The sequence below is a fragment of the Acomys minous genome (genome assembly GCF_964271855.1).
Source record: "Acomys minous genome assembly, chromosome: 6".
Lineage (NCBI taxonomy): Eukaryota > Metazoa > Chordata > Mammalia > Rodentia > Muridae > Acomys > Acomys minous.
Genome location: NC_140487.1, coordinates 21318124 through 21337559, shown reverse-complemented (window position 1 = coordinate 21337559; position 19436 = coordinate 21318124). Strand labels below are relative to the sequence as shown.

Below are 19436 nucleotides of genomic sequence, written 5' to 3'. Positions count from 1 at the left end.
CTTCCAAACTCCTTCTGGCTGTTGTTTTAACAGTCATCTTGAAACACATTAAGGGGACTGCTGAAAAACAGTGGCATGTGTGGACGGGGCTTTCAGGGGATTCTCCTGATCACCTTGTTCCACAGTTATGCTTTTTAATTTACTCGGTGGGAAAGAGATCCAAATTGGAACTCCACAGTGAAAATTTAACCTCTAGAGTTATGTTTCATATAAGAAGCCAACCAGCACTTAGACGAGAGATAAGCCCACCATTTTCCCCCAAGCACTTCTATGTGTGCTTGACTGACTTCAAAATCCATTGCTATAACATTCAAGATAAAACTTAATTCTGAAATTTTAAGTTGAGCTTCACAGGCCACTGCTTCTTCCCCCTGTCTCCTGCCTACCCTCTCAGATCTCGTTTATGTGTGTTTGTGATCTTCTCTGTTATTACCAAACAAGTTCTCTATTAAGCTACCCTGAAATCTGATTCTTATGAATCCAGCCATCCCGGTTAATCCTAGATATCACCTGCATAGAAGTGTTCCCAGGATGATGGGAGAAGGGAGAGCCGGGAGGGGGCTCTGGCATGCGAACTGTGATTTATTCTGTGTACTGCACTCTCGCAGGACTGAGGGAGAAGCAATTCTCCATCAGTCTACAGATAAGAAATTAGAGCTGGACCTGTCGGTGTGATACTGACACCGTTGCTTTCGCTTTACCCAACAGGAATGTCTTTCCTTACACGGGTCACATTCTGCGCTGCTTGGGAGGGGACACACCCATCCCAAATGCACTCTCTCATTTAATCACTCTAATATTTGACCACGTCCCCTGGATGGGGAGGCCTGGTGGCACTCAGAGGAAGGACAGCAGGATACCAAGAAGAGACTTGATACCCTATGAGCATATACAGGGGGAGGAGGTCCACCTCAGTCACAATCATAGGGGAGGGGAGTAAGGGGAAAATGGGAGGGAGGGAGGAATAGGAGGATACAAGGGATGGGATAACAATTGAGATGTAATATGAATAAATTAATAAAATACATTTTAAAAAAAGAAGCAGCTTGAGAGAGAATGCCATCCCCGCTGGAGCAGAAAAGGAAGTTGAGGCACAGAGGGGTTCCACATTTGTGCAATGTCACCAAGCTTGTGAGTGACAAGGCCAAACTTTTGGCTTTAGTGTCACAGGGATACGTTTCAAATCCACTTCAGCCATCAGCCACCAACACATGGTGGAAAGAATGTGAAAGGCGAAGAAATAGTTTCCTAGAATAAAGCTCCAGCGGGGCGGGGAGTCCTCCAGCTGATAACTGGGCATCCATTGCCTTTGAAATGCATGGCCCTAAATAATCAGCTTGTCTCTGAAGTTACAAAAGGCTTAGTGCTATAATTTATGATGTCAATGCTGATCTACAATGAGATTCATGGGACCTGGGTGCTGTGATAGAAGGAACCACTGACACCATCTCTTTGTCAATATAGAAAATGGCTTATACGTTCATATCATCATAATATCTATTTCTTATTAAAGAGAAAAACACAATAGGCTATCTCCCATCTATAAGAAGTTGGGTAAAGTTACCATACTTAAAAATCCGCATTTAAGGCAATGAGATAAAAGCTGTCTTACCCCTCCTTCATGTCGTTAATAGGAAGCGGTACCCTACCGCCCCTGTCTAGGGCCGACGTGATGTTTATAGCATTGAGGCGCTCCGGCTGCCACACGTTTTTTACAGCCCCCAGAAAGTCTCCAAGAACCTCACTGGCCAACATTTCTTCCACGTTCATATTTTTGATGAAGAACTCTGCTTGATACGGCAACGGGAATTCTGGTGTTGATGAAAGGGGATAGGCATAGCTTTAATGAAGCAGTCTCTTCAAGGGAACGATTTGAGTTTTGTTGGGTGCTGGCATGGTGATGGCAGTAGAGAGGAATACAACAAAACAATCAGAGCTTCATCTGTATGTCTCCAGATGCTTGGATTAAACAAACCATAATCCCAAATCATTCTTTAACAACTATGGCTGAGCAGGGCACAGTGGCGCACACCTCTAATCCTAGCACTCAGGAGGCAGAGGCAGGCAGAGCTCTGTTGAGTACATAATGAGTTTCAGGACACTCAGAGCTACATAGTGAGACTCTGTCTCAAGTAAAAAGGTGTGTGTGTGTGTGTGTGTGTGTGTGTGTGTGTGTGTGTGTGCGTGCATGCGCATACTCAATAGGTATAAACTTTCTCATCATCCTCTGAACAATGTGTCAACTATTTATATAGAATCTACACTACCTAGGTATGATGCATGATCAAGAGATGATTCATACATAGGAGGATGTGTGTAGGCCATATGTAAATACTATGCCAGTTTATCTAAGGGATTCGCAAGGTTTCGGGTTTGAGTATCCAAAGCAATGTAGAAGCCAGTTTCTGGTGGATACTAAGGGATTACGGTGGTTTCAAAGACTTTCTCTGTAACTGATGAAATTGCCTAACAAGATAATATACATTAGAAACGGAACTGTATCTATAATACAATAAAATCAATGTTTTATGAAGGTAATTTATAATGTTAGTATTTAGCCAGAGAAAGAAAGGAAGGAAGAAAAACTGACCGAGCCCGTGTTTTAAATTTATAATATTTATGATATTGCTTAGAACATGCTAAAAATTATTACTTTTTTCCGCCTATAATATTGATTATACAACTAGTAAGAATTCTAAAATTTGCCTCTAACCTCTTTGGCTAGATATTTCAGAAAGTTCTTATATAGTTTCATAGTTATCATTTTCATGAGCTTTTTTTGCTTTCCAAAAAAATTCATTAAAATTCTTCCTTAATTTTTTAATAATATATTTTAAACAAGCCTAATATTCTCAAGCTGGGCAGTGGTGCACGCCTTTAATCCCAGCACTCGGGAGGCAGTGGGAGAAGGAACACTGTGAGTTCAAGGCCAGCCTGGTCTACAAAGTGAGTCCCAGACAGCCAGAGCTACACAAAGAAACAGTGTCTCAAAAAAATGAAAAAAGAAAAAGAAAAAAATTCAGTTTTTCAAGTGTTATTCTTGCATTAGTAACAATTTTCTTATGTTATAGTTATAACATAAGTTTTAAAATTACAAATGTTTTCTTCTTATACAATACTATTTCTGCAATAATGAGTTAGTTTAAAAACTATTTTTAAAATAGGACAAATGTAGGGCTGGGAGTGGTAGCAGGAGCAGGCAGATCACTGTGAGTTCAAGTCCAAGACAGCCAGGGCTACAGAGAAACCCTGTCTCAAAAAATAAAAACAAAACAAAACAAAACAAAAAACCCAACCAAACAAACAAACAAAAAAAAAACAGGAAAAATGAAGGTATTCATGTAGATTATAATGGCAGGAAAGTCATCAGGATCTTGTATTTTCCCCCTATACTTTCAGTGGAAAATTATTTTTAGATATGATCAGAAACACACAGTAATTTTATTTTATGCCATCCAATTTTTCTCTAAGCTAGAAACTGTGTCTATAATATGCTCGGCAGACTACAAACATATGGTAAAAAAAAACTTATAAAATATTCTAATTTTAACATGAAAAGGTTGGTTATATGAATATTTCTGAGTTCTAAACAGACTTCATGCGTCTGATGCTAATTATACTATATAGATCCTCTAATTTTGCTCAACAAAAATTATGAATTTGTAAACTAAGCCACTCTTGTTTAATAACTGGAAGATAAAAACACATAGTAAGCACCTGATATCTTGATGACCTCACTTCTTAGAAGCCTCTTTGATAATAATGGACTCTAGATACCAGAGACTCGGTGAGCAAGCCAGCTCTAGCTGCAAAGTTTTCTCCGGAGCCATGTAGCAGGCAGTGACCACTTCTAAAGCTATAGTTTTGTAAGGCCCACCTCACAGAAGAGTCTTTCCTAGTCTCCTGCAAGCACAGATTCACCTTATGGTTTTGCTAGATTTATTCAGTGCATAGCCCATCTGCAGTCTTTTAACATAAGGTCTCTTCATTCTTTGTCTTGCAAATTAAATTTCAGTTTACACAACCCGAGTTTCTTTTCACATACTATAGCAGCTTAATCATGTGACACTCCTCCCCATACCTAGAGAGAGTCACATAAGTGAATCATGAAGAACAGTGTCTTGGTCAATGATGTAATATTTATAAGTGATAGAAACTCTAGTTTTTGATATGCCACACGTGTGCAGCTCCTCTTTTCCCTAAATGTTTTTACATTCATGTTTCCATAAAAACATAGAAAGCCTCCAGCCACCCTAGCCCATTCCACTCAGTGCTACTTTTTGCAGAAACCACTCTGCGGTTCCTCATAAGCCATTTAGCCACACTTTGTGGTTCCTTCTGAGCTCTGCTACAAGGCCTTGTGGTTGCTACCATATCCTGCCAAGACTCGGGCTGTGCAGCTTGCCTGCTGTCTACTGGGCCAACAACTCCTGCCAGGTCTCCCTGGGATGAGTCACAGGAGCTTTCTAACTCGGGGGAAATCCCATGCCTGCTATATTTGGAAATCAAAGAGGCCAAGAGAACAGTAGGCCAACAGATTGGCGGCAGGTCTCTGAGGTGCTAAACCCAATTTAGGGATTCACTTTCTGTACTCTCCTTGAGCACCATGCTGTGTGAGGCTACATGACTAATTTCCCATTAGGTCACTCGGTGTAGAAGACAGCTGGCCCAAGAGCTGGGCTGAGCATGAGTACTCTGATTTACAGCGTTGTTATTCCTTTTTCTCAACCTTATCTTGGACAAATAGCATGAGTGAAGGCCATGTTCAAAGATGCTCATTCTCAAGGGCCTATGAATCTTGTCTAGACTGACAAGGACAAATGTATGACCTTTATAGTTTAGTGATTTTTCAAACTCGTTGGGATCCCTGAACTCTTGCTAACACAGCTTTGAACTACATCATGCAGGAAAGCAGTCCCTAGCACTTACTTCTGACCTCCAGTTATGTAGCACCCTTCCTGCAGGAACCACATGTATATAGATCCCCACGTGACAGTAACTTCTATAATAGATTTTGAGTGCTCACTTTCTGCAGCAGAGACCAGACCAAAGAAAGAGGAAGGTCCAGTTGTAGACCAGGATCTCTTCCAGTCTGTCACATTTGACAAAGACTTGGTGTCTTTGAGCCTTGTAATTATAAGGTCCAAAAGCTCAAAGCCACCACATTGTAACCATGTGATGCCAGCCCTGAATCCACAAATGGAAAGGAAAGGGAAAATACGATGATGCTGCCCATTTACAGCTCCCAATTCTAGAGGAACAGCTTAAACTAGATATAACTATCCAACCCTAATAAAGTCAAGACCTCTCTAACCCATGGATGGCTAAAAAAGCATGTGGAGGGTGAGAGTGTAGAGAGGGGATGCTATGTTTTGGCCCATAAAACCAGACCTTGCACTTGTTTTCATATGTAAATGACACTTTACATTTTAACCTGGCATAGCTGTCTAGAGTTGGTAATGTAAAGGCACCCAGGGAATGATCCAATGAAAGTTTGTCTACAGAGTGAGTTCCGGGACAGCCAGAGAAATCTTACTTTGAGACAAGAACAAAACAGAGCCAAACCACTTATGCCTCACGTTTTGGGTATGGGGTGGTAATATTTCCCCCCTCCTCCCTCCAGCTCCTCCCAGCTACCTTCCCATGAACCCTTCCCCTGCCCTTCTTCCTCTCAAGTTGGTAACCTTGCTAAGTGTTGGACACCTTTCCTATTCTTTGCCAAAATACGATCAAAATATTTGAGAGCATACATTTTAGAATATTCCCTGTGTCCCTGACCTTGGAAGTCCCCAGGAAATCATTGAGAGTGAATGTGTCCCTCTAAATTCTTGATGGAGTCTGATAATTACTGACATAATGAACAAATTTAGCTAATTAGCAATTGTGTACCTCAAGTCCCCAAATCACAGTTTATCTTCACATGCGGCTAAACTACTACCTCCTATCACTCTACTGTGAACATCAGACTAGCTAATAACTACCTTGCTTTCTTAGACCTGTCAGTCTTTAGACCACACTTGGAGGGAGGTTCTTCTTAGTACCATTTCACTGCTGCGGAAGCAAGGCTTGAAGTCAGCAAGGCATCTGCTGCTCTGTTTGTCCCCACAGCACACCACTTTTTATAAAGAGTTCTAATCACTTAGACATTTTACTTTCCAACATTTTATTATATCATCAGTTACATTGTATGTGGTACTTTACAATCCATGGCTACATGAATTGTATGTTTATAAACACATTTCTTATAAGAAATGATCAACACATTTTCCATACTTACCTTCTGCTGACATTATATTAATTATCAAATTATGCCTTGCAGTCTCAAAGGTACGTCTATTGTAGGCAGTTATCTATTAGAAAAGGAAACGGATGTTTAGAAAGTAAACTGTTTTGTAAAACGCAACTCATTAACGACAACATGAGAACAAATCATTGTCCTTCTCACCTTTATTATTTGTTGATATGCCTAGAACATTTTCTCTCCTTTGCAATAAGAACGCAGGACTTCTAGCAATATTATAGGAAAAATAATTAACTGGGTCTATTTAACATGCTAAAACAAAGGTAAGGTACATAAAGGTAAAGTACATAACGACTCTTCTGTAGAAAGCCATTGTGCACAGGAGGCAATGTAGAGGTGCCACTAGAAGATGTCGAACCATTACGAGTGGCTTACTGATGACTACTAAGATTAAAAAACAAAAACAAAACCTAAAAATGTGTGCTCATGCTTGTAAGTTTAAGAGTCGGCATGAAGAGTACACTTTAAACCAAGTGCACCTCCATTAAATTTAGTGCTAACTGAGCAACAGTCAAAAGGCGTCATAAATAACCCTTCCATGCCAAGTAAATACACCTCATGATGAGTAAAGCAGCAGGATTCATAGTCTATGAAATTCAGGGCACATGCTCGAAAACCACAAGTCAGCATTTTCATACAGTCAAGTGTTAGTAAACATTTCAGGGTCAGTGAGCTTATATCCAAGTCAACTCAGAGAGGGCTACCAGAGACAGGCAAAGCAAAGGCCATGGCTTCAGAACACAAGGGGCAATTAACTTTGTAACAGGTTATTAAGTGGGGCAGAGCCATCTGTAGTACCTCAACAAAACCAAATGATTGTGTCAAAGTCTTAAGAGTCCCAGCATTAGGTTTCTGGCGGTGACTGCAGCTGGAGGTGACATCAAAATAGAAGAGTGGGAGAAAACTGGCTCCAACTACTAGGAGACGCCTGTGCACTGAACAAGCACCAAAGAGGTTGACATATCAATAGGAGGGTCTAGAGAAGCAGTTCAAATCATTAGGAATATTGGGGTTAAAACAGTAAGAATTGGAGGATGAATAATTTCAAACCTTTGGCAGTATTTGTTCTGAGCAGCACACTGACCCACAGAGTTAAGGGAGTTTCTTTCTCTCCAGCTTGCCAAATGTCATTAGATCTGCCACCTCCTTCCTCGCAGACACATGGTCAGTGAGGCTCCTATCAAATAGTGACCATGAGACTAGCTACTAACAAGAGTGAGGAGGAGTTATTTTCCCAAAAAGGCAAATGGAAAAATAAAATATAAGTTGTCCTTGTGAGTGTTTGTAATTAAAAAGTTTAGCCTGCTCCCATTAATTAATATAATTAATATATACTAATTAACTAAGTTGCATTACTCCCCCAAATAATCATAATCATAATCATATATTCAATGGAAAAAAAGATGGCTGATCATCTCCAATATGTTATTACAGCGAGGTTTGGGCTCAGAAAAGATAATGGGCATTTTAAATTGACAGAAGTATTTTTGGTTAACCCTCCCTATTTGTTATAAATTTAATTATTGTAAGTATTGTAAATGGTAGTAAGTTTCTTCACTTATTTTTTAATCACAGGATACTGGGGAAGTGAGAGATATCTCATATTAGGAGGAATAATCTTATCATCTGAATGTATATACAACGTTTAATTTTAATAGCTGTCCCAGAAAGTAGCCTGTTTTCTTTTACTTTTAATAAGACATTCACGTACTGTAATGACCGCAGTCAAATTCTACTGACTGAAAAGATGTGAAGTGTATCAAAGCATGAGAGGGATGCTTGCTTTTTCATTCTCTGCTTTTAAAATAATGCCTACCCAATTTCAGATGTGTAAAATCTAAATATTTCAGATACATAGTTACTGAGTAGATTAATTCATGAATTTATGTAATTAAATAATAAAAGGTTGTGCTAAGTTTTCATCAGCAGTGTTTTAGCATGTTACTTGACACAGATTCTAACATTTCCTGTCTGCAGTGACTCACAAGAGTCACTTGAACTCACCTGGACTCACATTGCTGCTCGCCCCAGGCTGCTTCCAAGCAGTAGTTGAAATTGTAAACTTGGTGTTTAAATATCATTTACTGAAAGTAGTTTTATTACAAAAACATGTTGACTTAAAATATATCCCTTAGCTTGCTTGCTTTTGAACACTACAAAACTGGGAATCTACATGCCATGCATGTATAGTCTCCTGGTTCATCCCCGTACCTCTCAATTCAAAGCTTTGTTTAAAAACATTTATTTATCCACGGTGCTGGGCAAGCCTCAGCTCATTTCTGCTCTTCATATTTACCATGTAAACACAACACAATGTATTTACCTAGTTCTTGCTGACAGCATTTGAGTCTCCGCTGTTTGTGGGGTGCCAGTGCTCTGCTTTATGAGCAGTGTTTGCGGAGCGTGTCTGACACGCCTTCAGGTGAGTTTTTTGCAAGTTACTTGTTTGGGTAGATACCTACCCCTAAGTGGGACTACTTAGTGAGAGGGTACACTCAATCCCAGTCACGAGACAATTTGTTCTGATCCCCACAGTGGTTACATCATTCTCATATTCACCTGCAATGTAATTTCACTGATGGCAAAATCCTCATTCTGCTGCGAAGATGAATGTTCCTCATCACTGATAAGAAAAGACCTCTGATTTGTGTTCATGGGTATTTGTGTGTCCTTTTCAGTAAAATATCTTTTTCTTATTGAATTGAGGATTTCGTTTCCATTTCAAGTACCCTATAGTCAGGCATATGCAACACAAATATCTTCTCCTGTTTTTTTTAGCCTGTATTTTAAATAATCTCCTTTGATGAACAGTCTACAAATATTACAGTAAGAATGATATATTCTTCTCTAAAAAATAAGCGTGTGATAGTTAAGAAATATATTCTAGGCCCCAAGTTGATAAGAGAGCCTTTTGTGTTTTAATATAATAATTTAACCTTTTGCTTTTCACACTTCATCCTTAATTTACCTAGATTTGTGCCTGGAGTCTGTTATGACAGATCTAATTCCTTGGTTGGTATGAAGGATCGAATTCAAACAGCTAACAATTTTTTCTGAACACTAGCTATGCAATAGACATTCCTTCCCCCTATGACTTGTGATACCAGCTCTTCAAGTACCTATCACTGTTTCCTGTGCAGTCCATGCTTCCGGCCTTGCTACTCAAGCCCTCAGCTCATTTGTTCATCCCTGTGTCCCATGTGGCTACAACTCTGTGATAATGACCATGGGTTTATGGAAATCTGGATGCCCATGAGGGAAAAGAAACCTTCTCCTTTGTACTTCTTCATTAGGGCGTAGATATTTCTAGCATATAACCCCTCATACATGCTATAAAAGGTCAAATTCTATTTTTAAAGCCATTGGAAACTATACTGGCATTGTACAGAAGGCATAGATTAGGGGGAAACAATGACATTAGGATACTATCTTCCTATTACTGAAATTACAAAAAAATTACCACCTATTTATGCAAATTTATATACTTTGTATTATATTTACTCATGGTACTTTATAATTTTTTTTCTCTATTGAAAATGCATGCTTCTCTGAAACATCTATTTTTTTCAGTGCTTTTTATTCATGTACAGAAATGCGACCACATTTACATTTATCCTACAGCTGATGGCTAGCCTTTCACAATATTTTCAATAGTCTATAGACTGTATACTACTGGCTGTTCAATTTCTTTCTTTCAAATCATCGTGGATTTGATGTATGTTCTTCCCTTCACTAGCTATGACTTCAATGTACTCCAGAATAAGACATAGAGGATGCCATTCTTGTTTTGTTCCTGAATCTAAGTGAACTTTCTTTCTCCAGTGCTTCTCCACTGAGTATAAATGATGTTTGCTATTCTTTTGGGGAAAGGAATATCAGGTTAAGGAAGAACCCTTCGATTCCTTGTTTAAAACGAGATCAAAGAAGGGAGTGGTTAGGAGTACATCCTACTTTCCCAGAGGATTTGAGTTTGGTTCCCAGCACCTATAAGTAGTGAGACACCTTTATTTTTCAATTGTAACTTTTAAGGGAAGTATTAATTTAACTTAAATTATCATCTATCATTACTGTCATTCATTTCTAATGTCTTCTAGGTATTGTGTTACATACTAGAAAACACTGGTGAATTAGAACATCACAAAGGCTTTAGACTGTAAGCTAACTACATCATCACAGCTTCCATAGTTCTTGGGGCCTTGCCTTAGTTACCCTGATAACCTGTGCTCCTATCACTTGTCCCCTGGGATGCACCCTAACTTCTAACCACATGCATATCTCTCTGAGAGCATAAATTTTTCCACACCTCCCTGATCTGTTTGTGTGTGTGTCTGTATGTGTTTTTGCATGTTCGTGTTTTTACTGCTTTTTGTTTGTTTGTTTGTTGGTTGGTTGGTTGGATGGATGGTTGGATGGTTGGATGGTTGGTTGGATGGTTGGATGGTTGTTTTGGTTGGTTGGTTGGTTGGTTGGTTGGTTGGTTGGTTTCTCCAGTGCTGGAGGTGAACTCCATGTGTTTGTTATGTAAGTTAGAGCCCCAAACCCTATTCCCAAAATCTGGAAGGGCTGCTTCCTCTATCCAGGAAGGCTTCCCTGACTGTGTCAGCTGGACTCCTCAGAAGCTTCTGATGACAGCAGCTACAACAGCATTGGGTAGGTGTGCCTTTGTCTCCCAGATCTTCATCCCATAGACCATACAACATGGCTGAATGCACTTGTCATTTGTCCTTCTAACACTAGTCACTGCTTGCAGTGTTTGGTAATTAAGATTTCTAATAATGACTTTATTTCAGTAAGCATGAAATTTTAATTTTAAAAAAGTAGGATTGACTTGGCAATTTGGCTCAGTAGGTAAACTGCCCTTACTGCCAAGCCCTGAGTGTGCCCCTTAGGACATGCAGATTAGAGGGAGAAACTCCTGAGAGCTGTCCTCTGACCTCCACAAGGGCACCGTGGCACATGTGCACCCACACAAATATACACACATATAGATAACCGAAATAAAAATTTAAATATAGAGAACAAATGTTTTAAGTTTGCATTTATCTTATCAAATAGAATTTATAACAATCTATTTGTTTTAAGTATCATTTAATTTTGACTAATTTCATTTATCATTTTTAATATAAATAGTGAAATATCAAACTTTATAGAAAGAAATATATGTCTAACAGCAATGGGTACATTTGTACATTAAAAAAAAACCTTAAAAATAACTGCCAAGTAACTTCAGTTTCAACATTTAAAACAAATGATTAACAAAACACAGTATAGCTTATTCAAAATAAATTACCTCAATGATAGTTGGTTTCCCCACATTTTCAGCTGTTGGGGACCCATACAGGACCCCATCACTGTACGGTGTCCTTTGGATGTATCGAAGCCATCCAGGTCTGTCTGGGTAACCCATTAAATTTGTGTTAAATGTTATGGGGTCATTACTAACCTCACCTAGATAAGGAACAGAGTATTAAGACATAAAACAAGTTACTTTCATGCATGCTTCTTTGGTAGTTTCAATAAAAACATTCCAGCTGAAAAAAACAATTGACATCTGCAGCAAACTAAACACACACACACACACACACACACACACACACACACACACACACACACGTCATCTGAAAATTTTTACTTAGGTATCCAGGTAACAAAAAAAAAAATCCTTTTGGTTGTTGAAACTGTCTAGAGATCTAATGAATATAATAGATTCAAACAAATTTCTTGGATATATTTTGAGAAGAATACAAGAGGACAGTTTTGTCAGTGAGACAGCAACTACCATTCACAAATATCTCCCAAAACTCATTCACCTGGTAATGAGAGCCATTCCCTTCACGGATCTCCAAAGATTGTCAGTCTAAGATTAAGGAGTGGCCAAAAAATTATAAATGTATCACAATGTGTCATTACTACATGCCTTTCTTAAATGTAGCAACTGCTGTCCAGAAGGCAGTTTTATAAAAATGAAACAACTCTTAAGAAAATACTTTTAAAATAACTAAAGAAAAGACACATTTTTACTACTAGAATAGGACATTTATTAATGTCAGATAAGCTGCACTTCCTCATATAATCCACAAAAGAATATTTATTAATTCTAATATTAAACATGTATTCTTCCAAAATTTAATTTTCAGAAGTCATATTTGTTACTTAAGAGTTATTACTTAATGTTTCCTTACTATTCTTTCTATATCTTTATTAATATGACAGCACTTGTGATAATTTAAAATAACACATTTACACAAATAATGAACTAAATGTTTTAATAACTGTTATTATGCTGAAGGAAAATTAATCATCATTACATTATTATGAAGTTATATCAAATTGTATCATACGGTAAAAGCTTTTTAAAACACTGTCACTTAATACCTTATTTCATTCTTTTACATGGCAAATGTATAGCTCTCTTTAAAAAAAAATCAATGTACTATGTAATAAACTAAATAATAGTATAGAAAATCATAATTGGGTAACTATTTTTGTGTGATTAGAAGTGGGTCATTTACCAGGCAGGGATATAACAGTCAACACTAAAACTCCAGAAATAAGCACTCTAAAATTCAAAAAATTATTTCCTTTAACAGTAAAATTTCCAAACTGAGAAAGATCCTACAGCAACTAACTTTTCGTGTGCCCAGATCATTTTAAACAGTGTTAATCATGTTTCATTTTCTATCTCCCAGGTCTGCGCAGTAAACAGAAAGAAGTTATTTAACCTTTCTCCCTCCTCCAGAGAACCTACCAGGCTTTGGATACGGTGGGAATTCACCCTTAAAGTACTCTCTCTCCAAGACATGGACAAAGAGGACACCTGCAGATGGGTACACGTTCCTATCCGAGTGCACCTTGGAGAAAAGAGTGTACACTGGAAGCAAAGGGAAATAAAGAGACAGAGGATAATAAGCGCCACCCTTGATAACTGAGCGCAGACGAGTCTCGCTGTGCAGACATTGCTGAGAAAACCAAAACAACACACAAGAGAACCATTAGTGCACATTTGTTTGAAAAGGAAGCAATTTTAGGACGAAGATCTTCCGACTTGTGTTTAGAAAACATTACACAAATAAAAATGACACATGTTACTTTTAGTATTTTTAATTTCCATTAAGCATAAAGACATAAATATCATTTTGATGATTTTTTGTTGTTCAAAAATGTTACCAACGTAGTGCATTTAATAAGAACTGACAAATTTCATGACTACTACAGTTTTCCCCCTTCACTTTTTAAAAAGCAAATACACAAAGTACCTTTAAAATAATAAGTGCTATTGCTTTCCAAACAGAGGCGAGTGAGCATACCTAAGCCTCATCAGAATGCATGCAGAAGCTCACTTATGCTTAGGAAAATGCACCACTTTCTCTACGCATTCTTAAAACCTTTTATAGACAGTAACTTTATTTCATGTCTCCTGATTTAGGCATCCAATAATTAAAATAGTATAATCTATCCCATTCTGCTACCTCCCAAATCAGCAGCAACAATTACACGATGCAATTCTGGACAAATAATTTCTTTAGGCGAAATGGGACCAATTTCATGATTCATTGTGACTTAGGACATAAGACGTGAGTGCACGAAAATGGCCAAATTGGTTTGATTAGTTTCTCCGTCTTATTTTTCCTCTGATATCATCATCTCCACCAACACATTACTGTCATCACCCTTGTCACCTTTTTGGGATTTTAGCTTCATGATTGGCCAGCAGGTGCAATTTTTAGACTGATAAACCCTAACAGCCAAGTTCTTTCCCTTAGTCATTGATGGATTTGTAAATGTGGTGATTAACCTTAGGAACTCCAAAACTGCTCACACCAAGCTCACAAAGTTGCTAAAAGCTCTAGGTATCCAGATGACTGACAGTAAAGTTTTTAATATAAGAAAGAGAAAAAGAAAAAGAAAAACAAAAAACAGAACTCCCACAAAATGTTTTTTTCCTCTGAGAAAAACCTGTCCCATGTTCTGAGGACAGCTGCCCTTTCCCCAAAAAAGAATGCACTAAAACATTTGGCTTGTACTTTCATGTATCCAGAACCTGACCACTAAAAACCCAACTTCAAAGTCTATGGAACAGCCAGATGTGGTGGCTTATGCCTGTCATTCTGTCACTCAAGAGACTGGTAGGGGAATGGCTGAGTTTAAGACTAGCCTGGTCAGGGTAGCCTGGATTACAGAACAAGATGATCCTGTCTGAAAACAAGCAAAGTAACCACCACCACCACCCCACAACAACAACAACAAGATCCTGTCTGAAAACAAGCAAAGTAACCACCACCACCACCACCACCACAACAACAACAAGATCCTGTCTGAAAACAAGCAAAGTAACCACCACCACCACAACAACAACAACAAGATCCTGTGTGAAAACAAGCAAAGTAACCACCACCACCACCACCACCACCACCACCACCACCACCACAACAACAACAAGATCCTGTCTGAAAACAAGCAAAGTAACCACCACCACCACCACCACCACCACAACAACAACAACAAGATCCTGTCTGAAAACAAGCAAAGTAACCACCACCACCACCACCACCACAACAACAACAACAACAAGATCCTGTCTGAAAACAAGCAAAGTAACCACCACCACCACCACCACCACAACAACAACAACAACAAGATCCTGTCTGAAAACAAGCAAAGTAACCACCACCACCACCACCACCACCACCACCACCACCACCACCACAACAACAACAACAAGATCCTGTCTGAAAACAAGCAAAGTAACCACCACCACCACCACCACAACAACAACAACAAGATCCTGTCTGAAAACAAGCAAAGTAACCACCACTACCACCACTACCACCACCACCACAACAACAACAACAAGATCCTGTCTGAAAACAAGCAAAGTAACCACCACCACCACCACCACCACCACCACCACCACAACAACAACAACAAGATCCTGTCTGAAAACAAGCAAAGTAACCACCACCACCACCACCACCACAACAACAACAACAAAAAGGCTATGAAATCAAAGAAATAAATAGATAGGTAAATAACAAATAAACAGAAGCTGCACGATAGCTTAACAGGTTTTGCAGAGAGACACTGATGTGTGTGGCACTGAAATATGTCATGCCTTCCCTTGGTGTTCTTATTAGCAGCTTCTGCCCAAGGACTATTTGCTCACCTAGAGGGATGATGACCACATTCCAAATAACAATCCCTGCATTAGAGGAAAAAGTGTCAGCAAGAAAAGGATGATAATCTGAATGTTTTGGACTCAGCTCAATATCACAATGTGCTCAAAATATCAGATGGTATCGGAAGTGCGAGGACCAAAGAGACCCTCCTACAAGGTCACCATCCAGTTCGGGAGACCAACATCTTCTTAACTAGGTATTAGCCCAGAGTTTTAGCTGCTCTGGCAATACCTTGAAGGATGGGCTGACTGTTGGAAAGATATGGAAAATTAATAGACTTAATGTTTTTCTTAATAGTAAGTGTTTATAACCCACAGACAGGGCATTTGGGTAGTCAGCAATGAAAATGTGCAAGATGCAACACTGGGGTACTGTGTGGACCCTTTAAAGGAATGAAGCAAGACAACAATGCACAATCCTTGGGTTCATGTCAGAGAAAAACAAAACTGAGAAGTAAAGAATCAAATTGTACAGAGTTTCAAACTCCCCCTGAGAGGTTAATTTTTCTCTATATTGAAGATGTGAGAATTTCAGATCGCAGCCTTATAGCTGAAGTACAGGAATGGTTAGTATAATCTAAACATATCTCTTCTGAACTTATCTGACTTATTAATCTTTCTAGAGATGAAAAACACTATGCAGTGCAATTCTGAGTTTTATTTTCCTTGTCATTTTTTAATACCTTGAGGAGTGTTGAGCATATTTTAATAGGTTTATTGATGCCGGTGAAATGACTGAATACATTCTAATACAAAGCAATGCAGAGACAGACACTGGTCTCATGCTAGGGAGCTAAATATATATGGCACTTAATTTAAGGTATAGTATTCTGTAGATTACTATCCTCCATTTCCATCATAAAGTAATAGCCTCTTTTAGTGTTTGCTACAGCAAAATGATATATGTCAGCTTGTGAAACAAAAAGAAATGTTTCTCATGCTAAATAACACTGAAATAATTCCATTTTCTATATAGCCCCCACAGAGCATAACATGAGCCCATTAGAGGGTATCCATCATCCATATCACCCCACCATGACTAGTATAGAACACCTCGGATTCTGCTCTCACAAAACAAACCAAACAAACAAAAACCATCTCTTCAGTGTACACAGTTAATCCATACTCCTCTGTGGCCCTCTCGGGCTTTAAGATGACATGCACACTTCTTTATTCATGTGTACTCAATTGCCGTTCTGCAATCTGCTGAACTGCATCCTTGCTGGTCAGTTACCTTGGCAACTCCACAGTAAAGCCTGCTTCCCTTTAAGTATAGTATGCCATTCACTAGAGAAAAACATGATACAGATGTATGACACATTCATCATCATCCAGAAATGGAAAATGACTAAGCCACTATGTTTTGTTTGTGAAAATAATACTTCCTTTCTGTATGATGGGTTTAAATTATGGGCACCCACACAACATTTTTAGAGAAGGCTCTGTCCCTGTCCCTTTGTTATTTGCAAAACAAATAGCCCTTCAAGAGTGGCTATTTGAGCGGTAGTTACACCTATGCTTCTTTTCAAAAACCAAATGGCATAGAAGATTGGAAGGCCTGGGTTGTTGTCCTTCCGAACATGAGCTATGTCAATAATGCTCACAGGGTCTAAACAAACTACCCATAGAGACTGCTACCTGAATTAACACACGCTGCAGTCACAGGTGCACAGATGGCACATACAAACTGCAAACTCGATACTGGCTTTTTTCAAATAACAAGTCTAAAAAAATGAAATGTAAACACCGAAAGAAGCCACAGAACTCTGTTCTGATCATCTTCACAATATACACGTGTACAGCACTGTGCTAGTCAAGCCGAGGTCACAGGACCTGGCTTCTCTGTGGCGCACATGGTTCTGTAATCTTGTACAGCCGCAGATCCATTACCTCGGCAAACATGCCACTGGATACAAATGAAACTGAGAACCGGTGTGTGGCTAAATCCCCACAAATCTAGCAACATTAGTGGGCAAAACAATTAAAGCAAAAGTTTAACCCATGGTGAAGCAAAACCAACACTTTCAAATAGGAAAGAGAACTATGGTTGTAGAGATGAAATTTTCTGAAAATGCATTGCCATAAGCAATAAAATGTTTTTTGGGAAAAAAAATCTCCTGTCTGAATAGAGAAGAGCCAAAAGGAAAACAGTGCTAGAAAATAATGATTTCAATATTTTACCTCCATAAACTCCTATGTTTTTCATTACCATACAGCCAAAGTGCTAGTCACAGAGGTATTGCATGTTTTAAAACAGTGCATGTTTTAGTCACAGGGTATATATAGAAAGGTCAGGGCATTTCATCAACTCCATATTATTTGACAGTAGAGAGCCAAGAATCAAAGAATAGATCTTGACAGCAATAGCAATAAAGCGGGGCTCACGTTAGCTAACTTGTGCCCGTCTTCCTGTGCTAAGAATCCATTAGAAACATTCTCTGTGAGTGAAGGAAAAGATAAGCATGTGTGCATCAGTGTGCTTGTTCACAATAGCCTTCAGAACAAAAGCAAACAGGGATAACTTCACAAACACAGAAGTCTGAAAGCATTACGTTGCCGAAGAACCTCTAACAGGTCTTCACAATGGCTGTGGCTATTATTACTGAAATGTAAACAGACACACATGCCATCCCATCTTTACAAAGAGTCCAGAGAACAATCGCCGGACCTTTCCCTGCGTCACTAAGGACAAGGACATGGCTATAAAGATAAAACAGACATTGAGCATAAAGCCGGAAAGTTCCAGCTACATTTAATCTTAAAGCTGTCTGTCTTTGCAATCTTTGAAAGGAAAGTCATGAATTATTGTCAATAAGCACGCCCAAGCAGCCTTCGCAAGGTACTAATTGCGTGCATGTCTGTTTCATAGGTGCCTTATCAATAAATTGATGGCTTTCAAAGATCTATTTCTATGGTTAGTTTCTCATTTTTGAGGTTTTTCAAGAAAGGGGTAAAAAAAAATCTCAGTTTACCAGGAAACCCACAGGATGGAGCACACAGAAGGCTGATGTTCCTAAGGTAGCAGTGGTTGATCCACTTTCATAACATAAGATCACCATTTCGCACATCAGTTACCACATACGGCTCTATTATACAGGGGGCAGTATGGACTGCTTGGCTGCCTGTCATTTACAAATCACACGAGTGGGTCCCAGGAGGCTAATGCATTTTAAGGTTGTGTGTTTTATAGATTTTGTTTTCTTCTCCCCTCCCTGCCCTCTTAGACAAGTTCTCAGCTGTCACTGCTCGTTTGCTATCAGTATGGTTTCTGTAGTAGCTCCCGTAGCCTTTCAAGTTGGCCGTTATTAAGCCACTGCAGGTTTAAAAACCAGATGAGCAAATGAGGTAGGGCTGCGTGCTAAAAGAAAAGAGGATACGTGCTGTTTTTCAGTGTACGCAGTGCTCTGCTGGCCGGGAAAAACCAGAAGCCCACGTCTGCAGCACCCTTTAGGGTGCATTTCCTCGTACTTACTTGATGCAGTATGCCGATGAAAAAAAAACTCTCTTACTACCCTTGGCATGGTGTCATTCCTTGAGGTAAAAACAGTATAAACTCTATGCTAATACATTCTAATACATTCAAAAATAAATACGTGGACAATTGAAAGTCTTAATTCAGTCCAGATGTTATGTAAACACCAGCCATCATATCAAAATGAACCTAAGGTGTGATGTGAAATAACTTCCTGTTTGCTATGTGGGAAACAGACTGTATAATTTAAGCAGAGATTTCTAGATTAAATATTACTCGTAGCAGGAGTAATATAACCAACCTAAAAAAAAATGCCAAGGTGCTTCAGTGACTAGTTTTCATCGGAGAAATTAAAAGTTCATTTTTTAAAGCATCTCAGTTTTTATTAATGGGCTGTTCACATCCAATTTTAAGATGTCACATTACTCACTCATTGCTAAGTATCACAAAGGTACCTCAAAGACAGGCTATTTAAATAAGACAGTATA

The 19436-nt window shown here is 38.8% G+C and overlaps 1 protein-coding gene across 5 annotated transcripts in view; it reads right to left on the bottom strand.

Moving 5' to 3' along the window:
* The window catches only part of SGCE (sarcoglycan epsilon), a 72868-nt gene that overhangs the window by 31867 nt on the left and 21565 nt on the right, over positions 1-19436 (bottom strand). For all 5 annotated transcript variants that reach the window (XM_084785776.1, XM_084785778.1, XM_084785777.1 and 2 more), the window contains 4 exons: positions 13050-13172; positions 11592-11749; positions 6278-6350; positions 1613-1811 (listed from right to left, as the gene is read on the bottom strand). In XM_084785776.1, the coding sequence (XP_084641902.1) occupies positions 1613-1811; positions 6278-6350; positions 11592-11749; positions 13050-13172 (553 nt within the window). The remainder of the gene's footprint in view (positions 1-1612; positions 1812-6277; positions 6351-11591; positions 11750-13049; positions 13173-19436) is intronic.